Below are 22,630 nucleotides of genomic sequence, written 5' to 3'. Positions count from 1 at the left end.
GTGCCAGATGGGCCGGGGGTTGGGGGGTTGGGTGAAGGGATTAAGAGGTACAAATTGGGTAGTTACAATATAGACCTGGGGATGCAAAGTAGAGCCTAGGGAATATAGACAATAATGTATAACTATGTATGGTGTCAGGTGGGCACTAGATTTATAGGGGTGACCACTTCTACCGCTTTCTATTGGTCAAAGCAGACACGAGCCCAGATTCAAAGGATGGAGACACAGCTCTGCCTCTCGATGGGGGAGTGCCAGGACACAGCGCACACGTGCATGGGACAAGAGACGTTGTGCAGCCACCAAGGAGATGTGTACAGACGTAAAGCTCCATGAATAGGTGGAAGCTCTGGGAGAAAACCAACAGGCCTCCCACAGCTCTTGACATGATTACTGGAAGTCATTTCAATCACAGGGACTAACCTCTAGGGACAGTCCTTGAGGGACTGTCCTCAAGTCCAAAGGGATGGTGTCTCACTACCTTTGGACCTTCCACAGCCCTCACCTGGAGCCTGGCACACAGTAGGTACTCCACAAGTATTTGAGTGGACCTGCAAGGTGCCAAGTAGATGGTGGCCCTTGTGGGTATGGCACAAATGCTTGCCCTCCCCCACACAAAGGAGGGTCAAGTTGACAACAGGTTGACCTTCCCTGGGCCCAGCACCTGGAACACCAGCTGTAGGGTCTCCAGTAGGGTCACCATGAATGTTTGTTGAGTGCATAAATGATTGCATGGACTAAACTGGCGAGGATTATATCTCTTGGTAAGTGGCGTCTCGGCCTCCTCTTTGAGCTTCTAGAAAGTGGTCATGCCACAGGAGCCCCCTCTGACCCAGGGAAGGCATGGAGAGAAGACGTCAGCCCATGCGACCAAATACACCCACCATGATAAGAACACATGACTTGCTGCCACTCAAAAGAAAACTGAAACCTCATGCAATCCCACGAGCCGTCAGAATTTACAGATGAGGATACGGTGGCTCAGAGACGTGAAGTCACTTGCCAAAGCCACACCAGCAGTGTTAGGATGGGACTCAGACCCTGCTGTCCGACTGCCACCACCTCCTGCCTCCCCTGGGGGTCAGAGCTCATGTCAGCCCCACTGGGTTCCCAAACTGCTGTGTTTCGATCAGGCCCAGATAAATGTGTTTGTTCCACATTTATTGTTTGCCATCACGCAGTCCACACCTCCTTCAAGATGGAAGACGAAGGAAACAGCAGGGGGGGAGGGAATCTAGCAGTGGCCCTGCCTTCTTCCTGCCTGGGCCAGTGCACACCTCCATAGAAAAGTTTCACCTCTGCTTTAGCATAACAAAACTTTAATTTAGATGGTTTCATCTCTTCTCTCCAAGTAAAAATAAGTTTAAAATAATGACTGTAATAAATGAAGGTAATTAATTGTAGTTTGTTCCTTTACTGTCTAGTCAGCTTAATTTTACCTTTTCAACTAATAATGAGAAAATAATTTTTGTGCTCAGAGGGTTAATGATATGTAACTGCGAGAACTGCTAATTGCATGTTGCAATCCATCCATCAACAACCCCATCTGTGCGACTTGATTATGTTTGCTAAATTATTGCTTTGAATTATCTTTCATAAAGCAACTTTTGTAATTAGCGGGGCTTTCGTCTTGCTCTTTTCTCTGCAAGCAAGGATATTCAAACTTTGGCCATTTCAAGCTGTCTCCATTAAGCCACCTTCTCTGGCTGTCTTTGTTTCCCTGAGCAGGGGGAATCAAGCCTGTCCTTTAAGCAATCAAGGCGGAGAGGGAAAGCTTCCTTGATTCACAGCAGGGCAAATTCACTTCCTCTCCCCTCCTGCCAGCACAAAAAAAAAAAAAAAAAAAAGAAAGAAAAGAAAAGAAATAAATAAAGAAAAAAAGACCCACACTCACGTATGTAGTATGAAAATACAAAAAGGATGCCTAGATTCTGCATACACGTGGCTGGTGGAGTAAAATTAAGGGATGAACTTGAACATGTTATATTTCAACAGGAGGCCCGTACTAGGGAAGAAGGAATGACGGTATGATTTTCAGCCCTGGCGTTTTATGGGCTAGTTTATGGGACTCAGGAAGGTGTTAGCCTCAGGAATATTCCTGGGAGGTGATTAATGCCCCCTTGGGAATCCTCAGCTCTGAGCCCAAAGCCTGGTGGATCGCGAGAGGGAAGCGGCATAAAGGATGAACCTTCATTAAAAAAATTAAAATGAAAATCAAATTTGCATTATGAACGGCCTGTGTGTGTGCAGTTTGTTCTGGATGAAGAAGATGCTTTTTATTAACACCCTTCTTTGGCGGCGTGTCTCCCCCGGGGCGTGGGGAGGGACATGGCTGCCGCAATGGATTAGTCAATAGATCATGAGGAAAGCAGGGGTTTCGGGAATAAAACTCCAGACAAATGCAGTCTTTTTGGTACATTAAAGGGACAATGGAAAGCCCTCTTAAGAAAATTAACGAAGTTCTTTGAAGATCCCCAGCTATTAAAACAGTGTCTATTCAACATGCCGCATGGGTTTGGAAATGAGAATTTGGCTTTGTCTCTCCTTTTGGTCCCACTCAGACCTTCTTTCCCCCAACACTCATTGAGCACCAACTGTGTGCCAGACATCCTGGCAACTGCCTCCACCCTGCTTGTTCTTTAAATCCTTACTATTAGTCACATTTGCCAGAGGAGGACAGCTGTAGCCCTGAGAGGTAGTGTAAGCAGCAGCGCTGGGATTCAAGCCCACGTCTGAGCCCCACTAGCGCGTGCTTCCCCTGCACTTAGATCTTCTCTGGATCATCACCCAGACCGAATGTTTAACTCTTTCTCCCACTGAAATGATATAAGTCATGTCTGTTTCCTAAACGGACAGAAAGGCTCCTTCTTTTGGATAAAAAGTCTTAAACACCTACGAAGAAGGCAGATTGCGGCCCTGGCATGGTGACGGCCAAATAAATCTATACTGGAGGCCACTGATAATAGGAATAAAAAAATAACCAAGACTTCTAATATGCAAGGCAATGTTCTAAGAACTCTATGGATATTAACTTTGTTCTTCCTCCATCACAACCCTAGGACGTAGGTGTAATTATTATCCAATTTTACAGATTTTGAAACAGGCACAGAGAGGTCAAGTAAGTTGCCTAAGGTTAAACAGCTAATAACTGGCAGAGGGAGTATTCAAACCCAGGTTGACTCTGGTGTCTGTGCTTTTCACTCCCTAGCAGGTTTCTGTGTGCCAAGCATTACATTAAACCCTTTCCCTGCATTATATCTCAGTCCATCCTCAAAACAACATAGAAAGATCTGTAGTGTCTTTATTCCCATTTAACAGATAGGGAAAATGAGGCTCTAAGTGGCTAAGAGAAGCTCCACCACACCAACCTGAGCAATGGAACACCCGAGAAAGTGACACTGTACCAATAGCTCGATGCCAGTCTTCGGGCTGGGCAGAGGCGTCAGCTGCCTAAGGGCTTGTATGCTGAGTGCCCCTCCTAGGACCAGGACTTGGCAGATGGGGACCTCTTTTTTAAAAACCACAGAGCCATGACAACATATTCCCGACATTATTGGTCTTTTTATTCCCCTCTCCCTTCCAGCTCAGGCAACTCACAACCCAATGAATCCATACTGAATGGCCCTATAAATAAATAAGCACATCAGTCAACTCAGTAATAAAATGAAGGGATGAAAAATATGGAAATCAGCGACATTTGTGTAAGCCCAGTTATTGTTTACTTTAATATTGCCTTCTGTGCTTACGCGGTTCCAAAGAGACAGATTTAAAGTAACGTGTCGCATGGCAGATGACAGACCGAAAACGCATCTCTGCCAGTGAGCTCCGAGAAAGGGCCAATCCTTCCAGGGTCCCACCTGAATCCAGGGGGACACCAAGAAGAACCCCCTGAAGACAGAACATTTCAGAAATGGCCTCCCCTTCTGCTCTCCTGCCTCGGTGTAATTCCACTCTTTTCCTAGCCTACCTCCTGCACCAGCCGGACAAGTGGACGCGTTCAGAATCCTCGTCACAAAGTCAAGCCAAGAGGAAACATGGGGGAGGTCCAGCCCCATCCCGGGGCTCCAGGAAGCCAGGACAGCTCAGCTGCTGCCAACGAGGGCCCCATGGATGGGCAGGAAAGAATGCGAACAATGTGGATCTTACCCTCAGAGGGTGGGCTGCTAGAGAGGATTTCAGGATAGGCTGGTACCTGTTTGGACTTATCTGCAAGGCTGCCTTAGATAATCACAGCAGAGCGGAATGCCAGGGAGAGCAAAGGTTACCGGGTACAAACCTCCAACAATGAGAAACCGGCCTGGAAGGTGAGGTGGTTTGTTCAAGGTCACAGATATTATATGTAGCAGAGCCCGTGTAAGGCTGGGTGACATCTGGGGCGAGGGAGATTTCTTGGGATCAGACACTGGAACCCCATGAAACACAACATAGAAGCCAAGCTTCTTCTCATGACACCATTGTCTGATCTGGAGGAAATGGGGCCCAGCAGTGTCTCTCAAACCTCCAGAGGCTGCTGGGCTCCTCGGGCCACTCCAGGTGGGACAGGAGAGGGAGCTGGGTTTGGGATATGCCACGGGCCTTGGGTCTTACCTCAGCTTGGAAGCTTTTTAATACAGGAGCCACCATCTCTCTGATTTCCTGAAAAAGAGATCAGCGAAGAGTTCACTACAATGCCAGCTGGGACACCCCATGGCCCCTGCCTGCAGCTCACTGCGGTCCCCCCAGGTCAGCCTTTCCCAAATGTGTCCCATGGGACCTGTGCTCAATGAAATTTGTAAGGGTTCCTCGTATCTACACCTACACACACACACACACACACACACACACACACACACACACGGGGACACAGCAAGTCCACAGTCTTTGGAGCCTTTAACACACAATGGGAATTTCTCGAAGAGCGACAGAGGAAGCAGCGTTTCCCAAGTGGATTTGATTATGGAATGCTCTTTGATGCAAAGACCTGTGGGACTGGTGGTCCATCATGGGACGCTCTTCGGAGCAGGGCCTGGCGAGGTGACCCCAGTTCTCCACCTCAGGGTCATGTCACCAAAGTCCCGTCATGAAAACCTACTGCCTTTCAGGGCACAGGGGCCATCTCCCTCAGATGGCCAGCTTTGCTTCCCCCCACAGAATTTTAGCAACGTCACTCTGTACTCGTCTTTCCTTCCTCACGAGAACGTGCCGTTTCTGGGGACTTGGCTGGGCTACCCCTTGGGGCGCCCAGCTCAGACGGAGCTCTATAAATGTTTGATGAACTCGATGGCACGGGGCTGTCCTCAAAGGGAGCCTCCTATTTCTGGACCCTAATTTCCTGCCTTTCACAAGTGGCCTTGAGGTTCCCAGCACCAGAGGTCCCCTGGTGGACCAGGTGAGTTCTCCCCAGCACCCAAGAGAGGCTACTAGAACCAAGTATCCCGAGACCCCAACTCTAAATGCTCTAGCTTCCTCTGAGACACAGTGGTGACTCCCCCAACAACTGTCAGCCACGGCTCAATGGAAATCCCTGTGGGAGGAAGAGCTGTGGGGGCTCAAGAGTGTGGGCAGGGAGGGAGCAGCAGAGAGAAGCGGACCGGAAGATAGGGGCAGAAGAATACATATGTTCAGGTAAAGAATAAGGTGGTGTTGCTTCTCCCATGGAAAAGATCCCTCTTCTGGATCCTGGGGTCCCCTCCTCACTGATTGTGCCCCAGGGCTTCTTAGAGCCACTGATATACGATGTATGTTGGGGATCTTCAGGAGGGACAATGGGGAACCCAGTGGATCTGATCCCAAGGAACCATAGACACACGCACGCAGCACTGGGAAAAGCAACACGAAAACCTAGGTCACAGGTTGTGAACTCAAACATGGGCAGAGGCCAGGCAAAGTGGACATGAGGGTGGCAGGCTGGGAGGTCCTGTGGCAAATCTCTGGGGGAACACGAGTCTAATGGGGTGGGAGCTGCTCAGCTCTGTCTGGTGACTGTCACGTGGGCATGGAGTCTGTGTGGCCAGATTTAGCAAACAGACTCAAAGACACCGGACATCCAGGTTTTGGGGTGAAATCTTCTGAGATGATAAACATTGGCAACTTGCTGTAAAATTTACAAGACTTTACACACCAAATAAAACATTCGGGCCGGAAAGCTTTGGTTCAGGTTCAGGAAATGTCAGTGCCAGCCCCCTGAATACACAGGGACAGAGGCTGAGGCTCCGAGCGGGGCAGGCTTGCTTGAGGTCCTGCAGGATTGAGTGGCACAGCTGGCACTTGATGCAGGTCACAGACTCCCCAAACCAGCTCATCTCATAACCCCTCCTTCAAGTGAGTTTAGGGGGTTCACACTGAGGCTCCATGGGAGGGGGTAGCAGGACTTCGGGCGAATGCCTCTTTGCTTACCCCTTGGGGGAAGACGAGCAAAGGCACAAGCAGGAAGTGAGCTGGACACCAGCCAGATGATGTTCTTAAATAAAACCTTGGCATGACTCTCCCCCCGTCAGGAGAGACGAGTTCCAAAAATGAGAATTTTCAGAGGCACGACTATAATAGGAATGGAAAGTTATTCCTCCTAATTACATAATTGCATAATTATGCAGTATTAGAATTATGTAAGCCCAACTCGAGGCTTAAAACCTGGCCTGGATTTCCCTCCTCACCTGGGGGTTCCCATGTGGCCTGGGGGAAGGACAAGATGAGGGGCTGTGAAGATCTGGGGCCCTGTCAGCTCTGCTTCCAAGACTGGAGAGTCAGAGGAAAAGCTTCTGGTACTCATTCTGGGCAGAAAAATCAGTTTAAAGACCAAGCTGTTCTCTGTTCTAGGAGGGAAGGCAAGGTTACTTAGTGTCCCCATTCTTAGCTCCCGGAGTCAAACCAAGGACTTTCTGAAGCCACAACATGTGCAACACACTCAGATCCGAGATTCCTACCCCCTCTCCAAGCACCCCTGGCCCCGCTCTCTAACCTAAGATCTCTCCCAGACTCGTTCCATGGACAAGTTTGAGCTAGATCCTGCTCGCCTCGCTTGCCTTGAAGAACCACAGATGTTTATGACTTGTGTGAGAGGATTTCACATCTAAGAGACTGACCCCTCTGCTCCTGTGGCCCAACTTTGGGGTAGGCCTGCCTCTTCTCCATCTTTTCACGGACCCCTCCTCCATCAACGAGATGGCATCAGGACCCTTGGATGATTCCAACTGGCAGAGTGGAATCAACATCTCCAGGCGGATACTTCCAGAACGCGGGATCCCGTCCACCCTCCTCCAAGATCCAGGCCACCTGAGCAGGTTCGGACGGAAAGCTTAACTAAACTCTGCTGACCGCACAAGCATAGTTGGCTTTCGGGGTGGTCGGGGTCTGCTTCCCATAATAGCTCTGAGATGCCACATCCCTGCCAATATTATAAGAAGTCAGAAGGCTTTATTTTTCCTATTTGTGTTTACTTTATCATTAAAAAATATTGAGAGGCAACAGCCAGCCTCTCAACAGATAGAGGAGGGAAAGGAATTCACACATTCGCCCCTGTAAAGAACAGAAACAAGTCCTTTCAAGTCTGTTCCCCTGGGGGGGCCCTTACACTGCTTAGGGCTGGTCATTATCTGGACCACCCTCATGGCAGCTGGGAACAACAAAGCTGGTGGCTGGAGTTGTCAGGAAGGAGGTGGAGGGGGAGAATGAGGCACGTACATGGGGGTGGGTAGGAGGCAGTTTCAGAGACGGAGGGAAGGACGGACGGGAGGGGGTGGCGGGAGCTGTCATCTCCCAGACGCCAATGGAGAAGCAAAATAACATCAACAACTCTGGACAGATTACTTTTGCCATGAAGGCCCAGCATTTGACTTAGGTATGAATGTGGGGAGACAAGGGATGTTTTATAGAACCCTCAAAAACAATGCCTTCAGTGAAGAAGCGTCCCGCCCTTACTTCAGACAGCACCGCTGAGCACCGCTGTACCAAGAGACCCTGAAAGGCTGGGGGCTGTAATTTTTCTTTGGGGCTAATTAGCTTCTTTTCTTGTTAGTCACTTATGTCTACAGTTTTCAAAATATAGTTTGAACAGAGAAAAATCTGCATTCGTACTGAGTTAATTCTATCACAGCAAATATACTGTACCTCAGGTACATTTTTCTTAAATTCCCGACGGAGTTCAATTAAATGTTTATGAGAATGTTCACTCTCCTCCTGCCGCGCAGACAGCTCGGAAGCGACGGAATTAAGCTCCTTCTGGAACAATAAAAAAAAAAAAAAAAAAGAGAGAGAGAGAGAAAAGATTTTTTTCCCCTCCTTTTCCTTTTTAATCATCGCACAAAACAGCATTCCGAACAAGTTTTCTTAACTTACAAAGCTCAGAAAAGACAGGATATTGACTCCTAGCACGAATGAATAATTTACGAAACTGGGGATGCAACCCAAAAAAATCCAGGACAGCTCTTTTCTTGCTGGTCGGAAGTCAGGCCAGATCAATAGTCTCCCATAAAGTTGGGTGGAGTTGTTTTTTTCATCTCTTCCCCACCTCCTGCCCCACCTCTTAAATTTCCAAAGGAGTGATGGCATAAGCTTGTCAGTAACTGTAGAAAACATCTCCAAACCGTGTCAAAATAGTAAAGTGTGGCATATTGTATGGGCATATTATAGTATAAGAAAGTGCTGTCGACAGCTTTCATATATCAGAGGTGGGAACTGTTCCAACTATGACTTACTTGCATTTAAGGTTCATAAATACGCCTTTTAAGATATAGATGGCTTTTTAATTTCAGTAGATTTTGGAAAAATGAAGGTGCCAATAAGAAGCAAGCTGACCTTTTGTGTATCCTGCAGTAAATCATTTAAGGTTCACTTCAAGTATAAGAAATATTTCATTGAAGACTCCTGGATTCAGAAGAAATGGATTAGATGGTGCCTGGCCTGCTCATGTGCCATGAAGGCCGCAGACCAGATTTGCACAGGACATACCATGGAGGGGAAGCAAAGAGAGTGAGGGATGGGGTGGGGGGGCAATCCAACTCACACACGCCACAGACAACGTCTGCTGGTTGTACATGTATATTTGATCACCCCTCTTGTAGCTTTCTTCACTTTGACGGTGATAGTTTTACAAGAGGAGTACAATTCACCATGAGTTGTCATGGATTTCATTTGCATAATTCAAGAAATGCTCTGTTTATGTGGTCTGCTGCTTTCTTGCATCAACCCAAGATGGGCTTTTTTTCTGGACCATAGCTCGAGGAGCATTTCTGTATTTATCACCCGATTATATCTGCAGCAATCAAGCCCTATAATTTCCTAAATCCGGTGATGCAATAAATTTCTGCAATCAGATTTATTAAAAACACACACGCAGATGCGGGAGTGTATTTCTAGGGTGAACTCTTTAATCTAACATATGTATGATGAGGCTCGGCACCGTGTTGAAAGACCCCATTTGTCATCGCTAATACGCATTCATCTTGCACACACAATGAAACACTTTTACCGTTAGATAATGAAATAAAAGTACTATTAACCCGCTGCAAATCCTTTTCCCTCTAAGAGACGAAATGCATGGTAATTGTCTTATATCATGTCTGAGAGTCGGTAAATCTGCTCAATAGCAGTTCACCATAGCACCATAAACCGCATACCCATCGAAGGCTGGAGAGCCTACCCCAAACCCGGGATAAGTGTGTCTGCCTATGGAGCCTTTGGGAGAAATTGGGGAGGGTATTTCTATTTCTGGAGCAATGTCTAACCTCTTTGCAGGAGCATAAGACTAGAAGGGAGAAGGTCGAGGCATACAGTGATTAAAATCGAGGGGCCTGGGAGTCAGCCTGCAGTGCTCTCCAAGGTGCTGAAATCAATTCCAGGCACAGCAGCGGGTACACGAATTCGAGGGCTTGGGGGCCTAGGGTCCAAATGCCCCATGGAATTTTGAGCCAGGGAGGAACCAGGTGTTGTGAGTGAGTGAGTGAGTGGAAGAGAGAGAGAGAGAGAGAGAAACAGCTTCTAACAGTCTATCAAGGTAACAGAAGAAAACAGGGTGACTTCTGGTTTATCACCATTTAAAAATGTCATAGTTTCCAATAGTCACAACCAAACCCCGCGTGACTGGGGGGAGATCTGTATTTGCAGCAATAGGACTAATCCAAGGTAGACGAACACCAAACAGGTGGTGCAGCCAGGTGGACAAAACTTCACCAGGCAGGAGAGAAGTAACTCTCCAGGGAGTGTCATGGTCAATTTGAGTTGTGGCTGAGAGCTCACAGTTGTCCTTAGTTTTTCTTGTCTATCTTGAAGACAAAGATGTGATTTTCACATTGGTGCAGGACAATCAGAACGGGGCTTGAGACGACATAACTTGGTTTTGGATTGTCACGTATCTGACACTATGTTCTTATCTCTGGGACACTGCCCCTCCTTGCACCACAGCAACCAGTATACCTGGTGAGGGCTGGACGTGGACTCCTCATTTTAAACAGCCCCCCAAGACTCTGAAATCTCAGAGCAGGGTAAGTTCAACTGTCTGATGTGTTGTACCAGACAATTATGCCACACGACTACACTAGCTCCCTCCACCCAAACCTCCCAGGCTGCTGGCGGGAGCAAATCTGTCTTCTGCGTCCACACTGCAGACAGAACAGAGACCAGATCAGGCCGGGGAATCAGCAGGGCCCCAGCCCTGGACCCACACAAGCCCAGCTCTCAGCGTCTTTCCCGTTCAGCCCTAGAGAAGCAGATGATATGAATGGCGTCCATGTCCTTCTCGACTTTGCCTAAATAAGCTCATCCTTCAACCTTAAATTCTTGCCACATTTCTGTGGTAAGCTTGCCAACAGTAACGACAATAACGAGTCCGACTACCATTTATTGGGGCCTCACATGGACCAGGCAAGCTAAGCTCCTCGCATACATTATCTCTTATAACAAACATGAACGCGTCTGTTAGGTGATTCAAGCAGGGCCGAGGAAATAAATTAGTCAATTCTAATAATTCAGGTATGGGTTATCTCCTTTTTGGCTTATACAGGCAAAATTGTAATGCTCTGCTTTTCACAGGGCTTCTTCTCCATTTCCCCACTAGCTGGGGATGTACAGGGAGCTTATTTGAAATGCTATAAATGTGAGAAGCATCAAGGACAGTACCAAGTGTTCAATAAATGTTGGCCGATATTAATCTTATATATTTAGATAAACAGAGCTCAGAAAACACCCCACTAGATCAGTGATTCTAAGAGTTTTAGATTTCACAGGTCAGTAAAATATCTCAAATAAATAAATAAATAAATAAATAAATAAAAATAAAAATAGGAAGACTGACAAGTATTGCCAAGTTTCCCTCCATCCAGCAAAGGCATTAAAAACCATTCTCCCCCACCTCAAAGATAGGATATTTGAACATCAATGAAGGCAAGTGGGCCAATGACAGAATCGACAAGCCTTTAAAAATAAACACATTTAAAATTAAAAAAGCTCATGGCACTATATTTATTTTGAAGGAATGGAAAAAACTCTCCTGGACATAAACCAGACTGATCTGGACTTTTAGAAATGAGTGTCTGAACCGGAGCACAGGCACAGCTAGCAGGGCCTCTCCTTTGATGATCAAGCAGAACTCAGGATCCTCTCACACCCGAGCCCCCAGCCCCCAGCCCGAGGGGGCCATGATCCACACGGCCCCAGACTTTGGGCCAGGCCTCTCCGGGGTGGAGACTCATCTGATTAACCGGCCATCAGCAGCAGACAGACAGCCCGGAGCCCGGCGCAGACCATTCAAATAATGATCATCGTAAACAGCCCATTTGCAACTAAAAAGAAATAATTTTAATGAGCTTGAAGCAGATGATAGATGCAGCTGAGGCTCGGGCCAATGCTCAGAGAGAAAGGAAGCTGGGGTGGAGCTGCACCCAGGACCCGGAGCAGCAGGAAGAAGGCCCTTCTGATGGGCGAGAAGGGCCCTTCTGATGGGACAGACAGCCGTCTGCTCAGCCCTCAGAAGTGCCCACTGCCCAGACAACGCCCGAGCTCTCCAGGGTCTGCCATCATCAGCATCCTGGGCACCCTGGGAATTGAGATCTCCAAGCTCTCAGTCGCAGAAGGTCGGAGCCAGAAGGAACCTTGGGGTTGGCCAGTCCATCACCGACCAAACTTCAACTGCACACACCCCTCCGTGTACATGGTGCCATATGGATATTGCAAATGAATTTCCAGTTACTTAACCTTTATCTTCAAATGGACTCCTAGTTCTTTCTTTTTGATTGAGATCTGCAGAGCTTTAAGTTCAAAATTCCGTTTTAAGATAGGCTTTTTACACCGTTATAACCACTGCCTGGATTGAAACAGGGAATGTTCATGTACCTGGCCCCCCTCGCTGGCTCCCTCGTGCCCCTTCTAGTGAGTAGCACCCAAAAGTAACCATTATTCTGACCCTATGCATCAAAGATAAATTTTGCCTGTTCTTGGCCTTTATATAATGATCCCCTTTTTTTAAAACCTATATAAGTGCATTTGAAAAGGAAACTTTTTTATGACTAGAGAGAGAATCCTAAGCCATAAACAGCTGGTAGCTGTTAAAATAAAAGTACAATGAACACAAAGCATTGCTGTCTGTCTTTGTTATAAAAGGGTTGGTTAGCAGGTGCTAGAGAGTTGTTGAAGGTGGTATAGTACCAAACAGATGTTCCTCTTGTTAGAAGAAGAAGGAATGTAAGAGCACTGAGAAGGGTTAACCGCTCCTTCAGACATGAGTCAGTCCGTTCTAGAGCCAGGCCTACCTACTGCTAAAAGTCACCTCACGTCACTGGCCCCTGCCGGCCTCTCCCATCCTCCCCTTTCCTTGTTTCCTCCCCAACCAAACAGAATTCCTTGTAGGAATCCAAATGCACTGGCGTCTTCCAACTCCATGGCTCCACAGACTTCATCCCTTAGCCCAGATGATCTCATTCTGTATTTGCAGCTAGCTGATCTCAGTCATCCTATTGCATTGGCTTAAATGTCCCCTCCTCCAGGGAGGCTTCCTGGACCCTCCCCTCCAAGTCTGGGCATCTCCTTTGTGTCTCTGTGAGCCATTTTTGATATTTGCCCTCAGACTTTATTTTTTAAATCCCTAGAAACTTTTCTTCAAATGAAATCTTACACAGAAGTTTCTTACAGAAAACAAGAGCTCACAGCTAACATTTTGAGTGCCTATTATATATATATAAATGTTTATGGAATATACTAAGCACTTTATGAATATTATTTCCTGTAAGGATATGTGGGCGAAGTGACAGCTGAAATTCCAGGCCAGGTCTGGAAAACCAGGATAAACAGTGATTATGACTTCTAATAGTCACCAGCTCCCCCATACACAGATAGAACTCTGCTTTCTCTTTACTGCAACCAGAGATGTTGGACCCTCACCCACCCACTCATCCGTCCGTTCGTCCGTCCGTCCGTCCGTCCATCCATCCATCCACGATCTCTGGTGTGCTAGACATTAGATAAAGGGGATGGCAATTATGAATCTGATACAGCTGTATGCTCCAAAAGCTCAGAAACCAAAACACACAAGTTAGGGCATAAATAATTCTGGTAAAAGGGGACCAGGGCCATCATGTTGAGACGTCATCTCCAGTGCAGGCCTGGAGGAGTGTGAAACCCTAACATATCTCCTATGCTGCCTTTAAGTGGGTATGAAAACTGGGGCAAGGGAGAGAGGTAGAGGTTTACCTACCTCTTCTAATTAAATCATTGTGTGGTTCCCAACTTGGGCAGGGCCTGCCAGTACCCAGTAAGGAGTTACCCAGCTGGAAGTCCTTTAGCCAACATCTACCCAATCACCTAATCAACTGTCCATTTGTCTACTCATTCAATCATCCATCCACCCGTCCAACGAGCCGCCCATTTACCTAACTGACCATTCATCTTCCAGCTAATCATCCGACAGCCACCTATCCAATCACTCAACCAGATATCAATCATCCATCCATCCATCCATCCATCCATCCATCCATCCATCCACCTATCCACTCAACCATCATCCATCCATCCACCCCCATCCAATCACCCATCCAACAAATTCCTGAGTCCCAATTCTGTGCCAGGACAGCGTGAGGTACTGGTTTATAGAAACCAACCAACACAGTCCTTGAACTTGAGGGATTCACGGTGCAGGGGAAAAGGCAGACAGGTCAATTCTAACACTGTGTGCCTAAGTACAATATGAAAAATATAAATAAAATATGAAAGGAACACAGACAGCAAGGTGATTAGGGGAAAGGGCCACCAAGGTGGGAACATCTGATCTGGGTCCCGCAGGATGAGTGTGTCAGATAAAGAAGCCCGGCATTCCAGGCAGAGGGAGTGGGATCACTGCCTCTAACTGGTCTTCCCATTCGCGTCTTTACTTTCCTTCTCCTTAACATGTCTCTCAATCACACACACCATGGATTTCACTTACTTATTTTATATACTTAGAATGAAAACTCCATGACAGCAAGGCAGACATTTTGGTCCTTTCCTACTTATTATACACTCAGTGCTGAGAACAGTTCCTGATACATAGTAGGCACTGGAGAAATGTTTGTTGGTCGAATGAATGAATGCTGCGTTTCAGAAAGAGCTTGGTGTGTCTGGGGAATAATGACATGGTTCAGGGACCACAGACCTTGGTCTAAATTCTGGCTTCGATACCGCACTAGGAGCGTGACCTTGGACAAATGACTCAGCCTCAGTTTCTGTGTCTGTAAATGGGGATAAAAACTTGTGCCCATAGGTTAATGAAGTGGATTCCATGAGAGCCAGATTGTAAAGCCGGTCAAGTACTTGGCACCAATCTCGGATCTTCAGTGTTCCCTCTCCAACGGCATGTCAGTCCGTTCGGGCGGGGGCTGTGCTTGTCCTGTTCACAGCTACAGCTGTTCTAACTCAATGCCAGGTACTTAGGAGGCACGCAATAAACATTTATGAATGACTGTTAATGGATATAAGCATAAGTCCTTTGTGTCAGGAGCAAGCTGAGGCTCCCTTTGTAGGCGCCAAATGTCCCATTCTATGTAACATCTCGGGTCCATGGAGCCACTCAGGGCTTTGTCATCAGCATCCCAGACAGACATGGGGGAGGAGGGTTTCAGGGGATGCTGTGGGGCATGGGGAGTGCTGCCTTCAGAGGCCAGCTCTGGGAGGGGGTCGGGGGTGCCCTGGGACGGAGGGTACATGCTGGCCTGCCACAAGCAAGGAGACAACACGAGATGGATGGTTCCGCAGCTCACTGAGATGGATAACTGAGCCGCGCTGAGAGACAGCCTGGGTTACCAGAGCCATCCATCACTCCCTGCACCGTATGTAAATTTCAGATGCCAAGATGTACTGGGCCAATTATCAGAGGCTCAGGCAAGGGGCGGTGCCTATGAGAAACAGTCCCAGCCACGCTGATGTGACCGCATTCCATCAGCGGGCCAGGGTGGCAGACAGTGCACGCTCGGGTCAAAGAGCTCAACCTTGAGGCCTGGCTGTGTGGGGAAGGCTGCCAATAACTTCTCAGCAAACTTCGTATAATAACTGTCCCGTCAAGGGCTTATCATATATACTCGGTCCATGCTAACTGGCACACAAAAGTTCATTTCATTCTCCCAACGACGCTTGGACGGCAGTGGATTCTCTAGAAACACCCTATGATGCAGGTCAGGTGCCATTTTACACTGGTGCCTACAGAGACAAAGTCATTTGCCAAGGTCACAGATGAGAAGTGACATCATGGGGACTTGAACCTACATCTTTCTGGGTTCCTTCCTCCAGATATGGATGGGGCAGGCTTTCCCTGAACCGTCTGTCCTCAACAAGGGCTCATGCGGCCTGAAAACCAGGAGCATGGCTGGGCCTGGCCAGTCCATCTATCTGTCTACCCATCCACCCACCCGCTTACTCATTCACTCAGCTATTATTCCAGTGCCTACAACACCGCCAGCATAAACCCGACTCAGGCCCTACCCACATGCAGCATCTAGTCGCATATTAAAGCTGCGGCCCAGCAGGTGCTCCTTGCAGCTCCCACAGCTCTGGCTTCCTGAAAATCCAGGCGGCTATGTGCTTTCAGTTGGCGGTAGGCCACGAGCCAGCACTGGGCTGGCAGAGCGGGTTCGAGTCCTGGTGCCCATGTTTCTTGGTTCTGTGAGCGTGGGCAGACCCTTGGCCTCTGCACTGAGCATTCACCATTGTTAAATGGCATCATGGCATCCCCTCCCTCTTGGCAGTGCCAGCAGGATGACAGACCTGTGGCGACAGGGGTCCAGGCTGCAGGAAGTGCCTGGAGGGACCGGGAGCTCTGGGTCCAAGGCTGGCACTGGGGCTGCGGCTACTGCCAGCCCTGAGGTCCAGGGCTGTGCTGGGTGCTGACAGGAGCCATCAGCACATCCTGTCAGCTCGATCCAACCATGTCTCATCCTGTCTATGCTGCTGCCCTGGGCTGGACCACTGCCACCGCTAGCCTGAGTGACCACAGGAACTCCTCACTGGGTTCCCTGATGCCACCCTCACCCTCCTACAGTCCCTTCCCCACCCAACAGCCAGAGGGATCTTGTTAAATCTAAGTCACAGCTCGTCCTTCTCTGCTCAAAACCCTGCAATGGTTCCCACGTGACTCAGCGTCAAGGCCAAATGCTCCCGTGGCATCAAAGCCCCATGTGATTGATCTCTGGCCTCACTTCCTTCTACTCCCCGCTCACTCACTCTTCTCCAGCCGCACGGGGTCCTTGCTGGCTCCTGGACACAGCAAGCACTTCCATGCCGCAGGGCCTTTGCACCGGCCACTCCGTCTGCCCGAAATGCTGGGTTTTCCAGAATGCCATGTGGGTTTGCCGCTTGCTTCCTCTGGATCTTGGCTCTTATACCACCTTCTCCCTGAGGCCTGTCCACCATCCTGTGTGAAACAGCAAGCACCTCCTCCCCACGACACATGACCCTCTCGCCGCTTACTTCTCTCCACGGCACTTGTCATCGACATGTTTACGTATAATAGTTACTCCTCTATTTGTTTATTGTATGTTCCACTGCCCACCTTGCTCCCATGTCAGCTCCAGAAGGACACGGAGTTCGTCTCTGGGTCAAAGTCCCATCTCCGATGACCAGCACATATTTGCTGAATGAATGAACGTGTGAACAAATGAACAAATGAAAGACGGGCTGGACAATCTTGTGCCCCAAACCCCAACCCCTGTAACTGCCCCCCACTTAGTGCCTTGCCACACCTCCAGGGCCTTCCTCCGCCCCCAAGCATCAGGCAGGACAACAGTCCCACTCTTGCTGCAGAGGGGCCTGGAGGCGGCTGTCCTTGGGAGAGGGTGCCAACCAAACACCTAATTATCTTGCCACAACTGGGGAGCAACATCCCATCACTTCCTCTTGCCCTTGATTACTGACTGCTTTATATTCCGGAGTTCTCACAATGTAAAACCTCATGGCACCAAGAAAATACAGTAGCCCCCACTTTGGCAGGTGTCGGGTGAGGGGTAGGCGACCCTTCATGCCCCCATTTAGGGTGAACACATTTGGTCCAGCTGAGTGAGTGGATGGGCAACTACTCTCTGTGCTCCTCACCTTCCAGGTAAAAAGTGGGGGGAAAGGGAGGCATATCAGGGAATCCTTCCTTCCTTCCCGCTCCCCCCTCCCTCCCTCCGTCTCTCTCTCCCTCCTCCTCCTCTCTCCCCCCCAGTGTTTACTGAGCACCTCCTTTGTGCCAGGCAATTGCTGGGGCCACAACATGATGACTCATCACATCACAGCATCCGAGTATTTACTCTGTGACGTGGTTTCATGCTTTGGCCCATCTCATTTCCTAACTTCTGCAGATGGGCAAAGCAAGTCTCAGAGATGAAGTCACTCATCCAAGAGTACAGGCGGCAAAAGCAGAGCTGGGTCCATTCTTCTCCAAACCACTGTACCATCTCCAATTTGTGCCATTTTCAACATCTTTTCTTAAATTCATTTCTCTGAGCAACCTCTTTTTTGAGGTGGGGGGTATTGGGAGTGGGAAGAAGGTCTGGGGGAATCTCAGAAAGCTCTGGAAAAATTCACTGGGGTACAGAGCTCAGAGGGTGACCGATGCACAATCCAGACGGGGAAGGAAGCATTTATTGAGCACCTGCTATGTGCTAGGTGGGTTTCTAGGAGCCTCGAGCAGCTCAGCGGTGGGAGCCGTGCAGGTGTTGCTCTGAGGGAAGCACCCTGGGAGCAAGCTGCAGCTCACAGGACGTGGGCGCAGGCTTCTGGGGAAGGCATGGAGGGTGGGACCCCGGGCTGTGCTGGGCACCAGCTGACCACCTGGACGCACACCGAGGACTCCATGGGGACTGGGGTCCGAAAGCCATGAGACCAAGCGACTGGGAGCCCGGCACCTCAGTGAACAGTCTCCTGGGCTGTCCAGGTGCCGGTCAGTTCCCACTAAGCCATGCAGGATCCTAACATACCATCTTCCACTTCCAGAGAATAAAGAACGGGGCGGGGGGGATGGGAGAGGAAGAGCAAAAGCAACTTTTTTTTGAACATCATTCTTTTTATCTACTCATCTTTCATTAAAATGCTTATCATCAACGTTAAAAAATTCCCACGGAGCTGACTTTACTGAAACTGCACCTGGGGCTGCTTCTCAGCGAGTAAATAAGGGAGGGACGAGGATGTTTGCACGGACCAGGCACTGACCCCACCGGGAGACTTAGACCCTCACTGTGAGGGGGGACCTCCCCCTTCCCCAAACCACAGAGAAGCCCTTTCCGCAACGACACAGATAAGACCTTTCTCTCCGAATGCCCTCTCCCTAGACCTGAGGGGACTTCACTCTGCATTTCTGAGGCGTAACAGACTTTCCGCTCACCTACAGACACACACAGACAGTCTGTACAGAACGGGGCTTTCCCTGTATTTATTGACTAAGAGAAAACTCAGGAATGCCGGAGGGACGGGGACCCCTCGCCCTTCTCCCTGCCCACCTCCTTTCTTTCTACGGAGCCGAAAGGGGCCCAGGACAGAGGACGCTCATTTTCCTGGCCCTGGACCTCGGCGAAGGCTTGAGTATGGGCTGGGTTTGAATCCTGCCTCTGCCACTCTCCAGCCAGGAGACCAATGCTAATATCCGAGCTTCAACGTCCTGAGGAGTAAAACGGGGGTCATGCTTGGTGAGCAGCCTTTCAGCCGGAGAGATGGCGCTGGACATCGAGCCGAGCTACCTGGAAACAGCACCGAGCAGCGGGGCAGAAGGGCTGGGACTCCAGCCGCCATACAGCACTGGGTTTGACTCGTGCCTGCTGCACGGGGCAGCACTGACCCAGGCGAGTCACTGCCGAGTGTCACCTCTCTGAGCCTGGTGTCCCCACCTGTATGTAGCATGAGGATAATACTACTAAGTGAATCCCAGCCACATCTCACTCCTAACTGTCTCTGACTGTCCAGAAGTAACAACCGCCCCTGTCAGCACCTTGTCCAAGCTACCACCGTCCCTCGCCTGGGCTATTTCCAGAGCCTCCTCCTTTCAGTCCGGGCTCCGACCCTTACCTACTATAGTCAAATTTTCACACGGCAGCTGGAGTGAGCTGTTTAAAATGTGAGTTAGCGCTAGTGTCTCCCTGGCTTGCAACTTTCCATAGTGTATTTGCCATGGTCCTAGATTACAGTCCAGACTACTCACTGGGGCCTACAGGGTCAGCACTGCTGGTCTTCAGTTTTTTTGGGGTGGGGACATCTCTCCCCAACTCTATGCACAAGGCTTCTAGTCCTTCAATGCACCAGACTCTTTCACACTTCGGGGTGAGAATCCCTTCTCTTCCCTGCAACTCTGGCACCTTCTTAGTGGGGTCCCCCTGCTCCCACTCCCCCCAAACTCTAAAGTAGATCCACCCCCTCCTTGTGCTGTTTTCACAGAGCAGTCACCTGTCATTTCCAAAGCTAAACTTATGTGCATGTACGTCAGCCTCCTCTCAGAGACTAAAAGCTCCAGGATGGCAGGACATGGGTGTTTTGTTTTCTGTATTGCCAGCACCTAGGCCTGTGCGTGGCGTGGAGTCAAACCTTCGCAGACATGTTTTTTGAGTGAGTATCCACCTCACAGAGTTTCTTTGCATAGCAAATGAATTTAATGACTATGAGAAGATTTTGATAACTATGAAATGTTTCCCACAAATAAAAATAATTCCCTAAGAATGGAACTAGCTTACTTTGGGGCCAAGTGGTGGTAAAGACAGAGTGAGAAAAACAAGAAAGAAAAGGAAGAGGAAAGCAAGGGGGGCAGAAAAATCAGAGAACTCGGAATTAATGATATGGAACTAGCGTGTCCCCCAAACAAACAGGCCTGGTGGGCACGTCGCCGCCTGAAGTACGAGCGCTTCCTGATGTTCTAAGGCCGGGAGGATCGCTTGGCTGTGAAGCCAGTCACATTTTCGGGCCACAGTTTTCACTATGGAAACCTGCAGGGCCCCTCAGGAGGGTGTGGTTGGGGCTGGTGGTGGGAGGTGGGTCTGGCACGGCCGCCCAGCCAGAGCCCATGCATTCCACACCAGCTCGGGGGCCTGCACACAGCAGCCACGTTCACTCTGAGACGAAGCACTTGTTCAAGGAGGGGGAAGCCATCTCTGCTCTCACACAAAGCAGGCCACTGCTGGCACTGAACCTGGTGCTGCTTTCAAACCACAGACACTTTCTGATTATTCTTTCAAGGAACCCCCATGCTGTTTACATCCTGCTCATCGACAAGCCAATGGCGTCCATCCATCCATCCATCCATCCAACAAGCATCTGAGAGCCTACTCTGTGCCAGGTGTTATCCTAGGAGCTGGGCATCCAGCAGTGGAGCACAGACAAGGTTACTGCCTGCAAAGTCTGAGCTTTCACAGACGAGGAGATGGAGTCAAAGGTTACATACATGGCGTTCACACAGCCCTGGGGATTGGGCAGAATAGCAACAACAGTAAAGAAAACAACAGAAGCTGATACTTTTCTGCATGCACTAAGTGACAGACACTGCTACAGGATTTATAGTCATTCTTCTCTGAGCCTTCCAACAGTCCGTTGAGAGTGATGTTACAACTCCATTTTTCAGATGAGGATAAACTGAGGCTCAGGGAGGACAGGTCACCGGTTCCAGCTCACAGACTTGGTAAATGACAGGATTTCAACCTGGGTTTCCTGGCCCCAGAGCCCAGTCATGCTCTTTTCCTGGCCTTGCAGCCTACCTCGACCTAAATCCCCAGTGCAACTTCCGGCACTTTCCTCGCCATCTTGAGGCACTGTGTACTATCTAGACGTGATATTCCAGGGCACGTGCAGACCTGTAACCCCCAAGACCCACACTTAGCCCCTAGCTATCGGTGATCATAAGAGCTGAACTCTGATCAATCCTCAGAAAGGTTCACGAAGGTTCTAGAACATTCTGAGCATGTACCATCCAATATGGTAACCATTTGTCTCGTGAGGTATTTAAATGTAGTACATCTCAATTAATTTAAACGAAATACAATTACACATCCAGTTCCTTAGTCTCACAAGCCACATTTCAAGTGCTTCATAACCTCAGGTGCTAGTGGCTACTGGATCGGACAGTTCAGCTATACATCATTTACATTACCACAGACAGTTCTATCGGACAGCGCTGTTTTAGACCATCTAAGACGCGTGGTTTTGTCCCCTGAGTCCCATGCCCCCCCACCTGCCATTCACCTCTTCAAGCTACAACAGCTCCCAGAATTGCCAGACCAACCCTTGATTGAAACCAGGGGACAAAACTGCATGCTGAAGTCTTGAGAAGACATGAGTAAGTGCTGCCGAGGCTGTGGAGAAACTGGAGCGCCCGCAGGCACACTGCTCGTGGGAGTGCAAAACGGCGCAGCCACTGCGGAAGACAGTGTGGCAGTTTCTTAAAAAGTTACGTAAATTTGCCTTCCGACCCAGTAATTCCACTCCTCTACCCAAGAAAATGGAAAATATAGGTTCACACCAAGATCTGTACGTGCAAGTTCATAGCAGCACTACTTCCAACTGCCAAGAAAAGTGGAAACACTCCAAATGTCCATTAACTTATGAATGAACAAAATGTGATCTCTCTATATAATGTAATATTATTTAGCAATAAAAAAGAACAAAAATACTCAGACCTGTTACAACATGGATAAACTTTGGAACCATAATACCAAATGAAAGACGCAGATACAAAAGACCGCATATTGCATGGTCCTATTTATATGAAATGACCAGAAAAGGCAAATCTATAAACATAGAAAGTAGATTTGTGGTGTCTTGGGGCTAGAAGTGGAATCAGGAAGTAACTGTAAACGGGCATAAAAGATCTTTTTGGGGGTGATAAAAATGTTCTAAAGCTGGATTGCGGTGACGGCTGTATTCATACAGCGCCGTAAATACTAAAAAACAGTGAACTGTACATGTACAGCAGGTGCATTTTCTCATATGTAAATCATACCTCAATAAAGGTGTTTTAAAAATCTCAAAAGAAATCAGGAGGCAGGGAAAGCTATGCTCAGCTGCCACTTGTACTCCATAAAGCTTGTGCTAGCTTTCGTGTGCGTCCCCTTTGTCTTTGTACTGGACCATCACGACACTAACGAGAGTTTATGGACAAATCACTGGGTGGCAGGCTCCATGGTCAGCTTTGTACCTGAAATGGTCACTAGATCCCCATGTCACAGATGGCAAAACTGAGGGCTCAGAG

The 22,630-nt window shown here is 48.8% G+C and overlaps 1 protein-coding gene across 3 annotated transcripts in view; it reads right to left on the bottom strand.

Moving 5' to 3' along the window:
* Positions 1-22,630, bottom strand: part of CUX2 (cut like homeobox 2) — a 233,195-nt gene that overhangs the window by 82,365 nt on the left and 128,200 nt on the right. For all 3 annotated transcript variants that reach the window (XM_033098369.1, XM_033098370.1, XM_033098371.1), the window contains exons 2-3: positions 8,083-8,193; positions 4,585-4,632 (exon numbers count right to left, since the gene is read on the bottom strand). In XM_033098369.1, coding sequence (XP_032954260.1) covers positions 4,585-4,632; positions 8,083-8,193 — 159 coding nt within the window. The remainder of the gene's footprint in view (positions 1-4,584; positions 4,633-8,082; positions 8,194-22,630) is intronic.

The sequence above is a fragment of the Rhinolophus ferrumequinum genome, chromosome 25 (assembly GCF_004115265.2).
Source record: "Rhinolophus ferrumequinum isolate MPI-CBG mRhiFer1 chromosome 25, mRhiFer1_v1.p, whole genome shotgun sequence".
NCBI classification, from domain to species: Eukaryota; Metazoa; Chordata; class Mammalia; order Chiroptera; family Rhinolophidae; genus Rhinolophus; species Rhinolophus ferrumequinum.
Note: the sequence above shows the minus strand (reverse complement) of the source record. Positions and strands in the feature narration are given on the sequence as shown.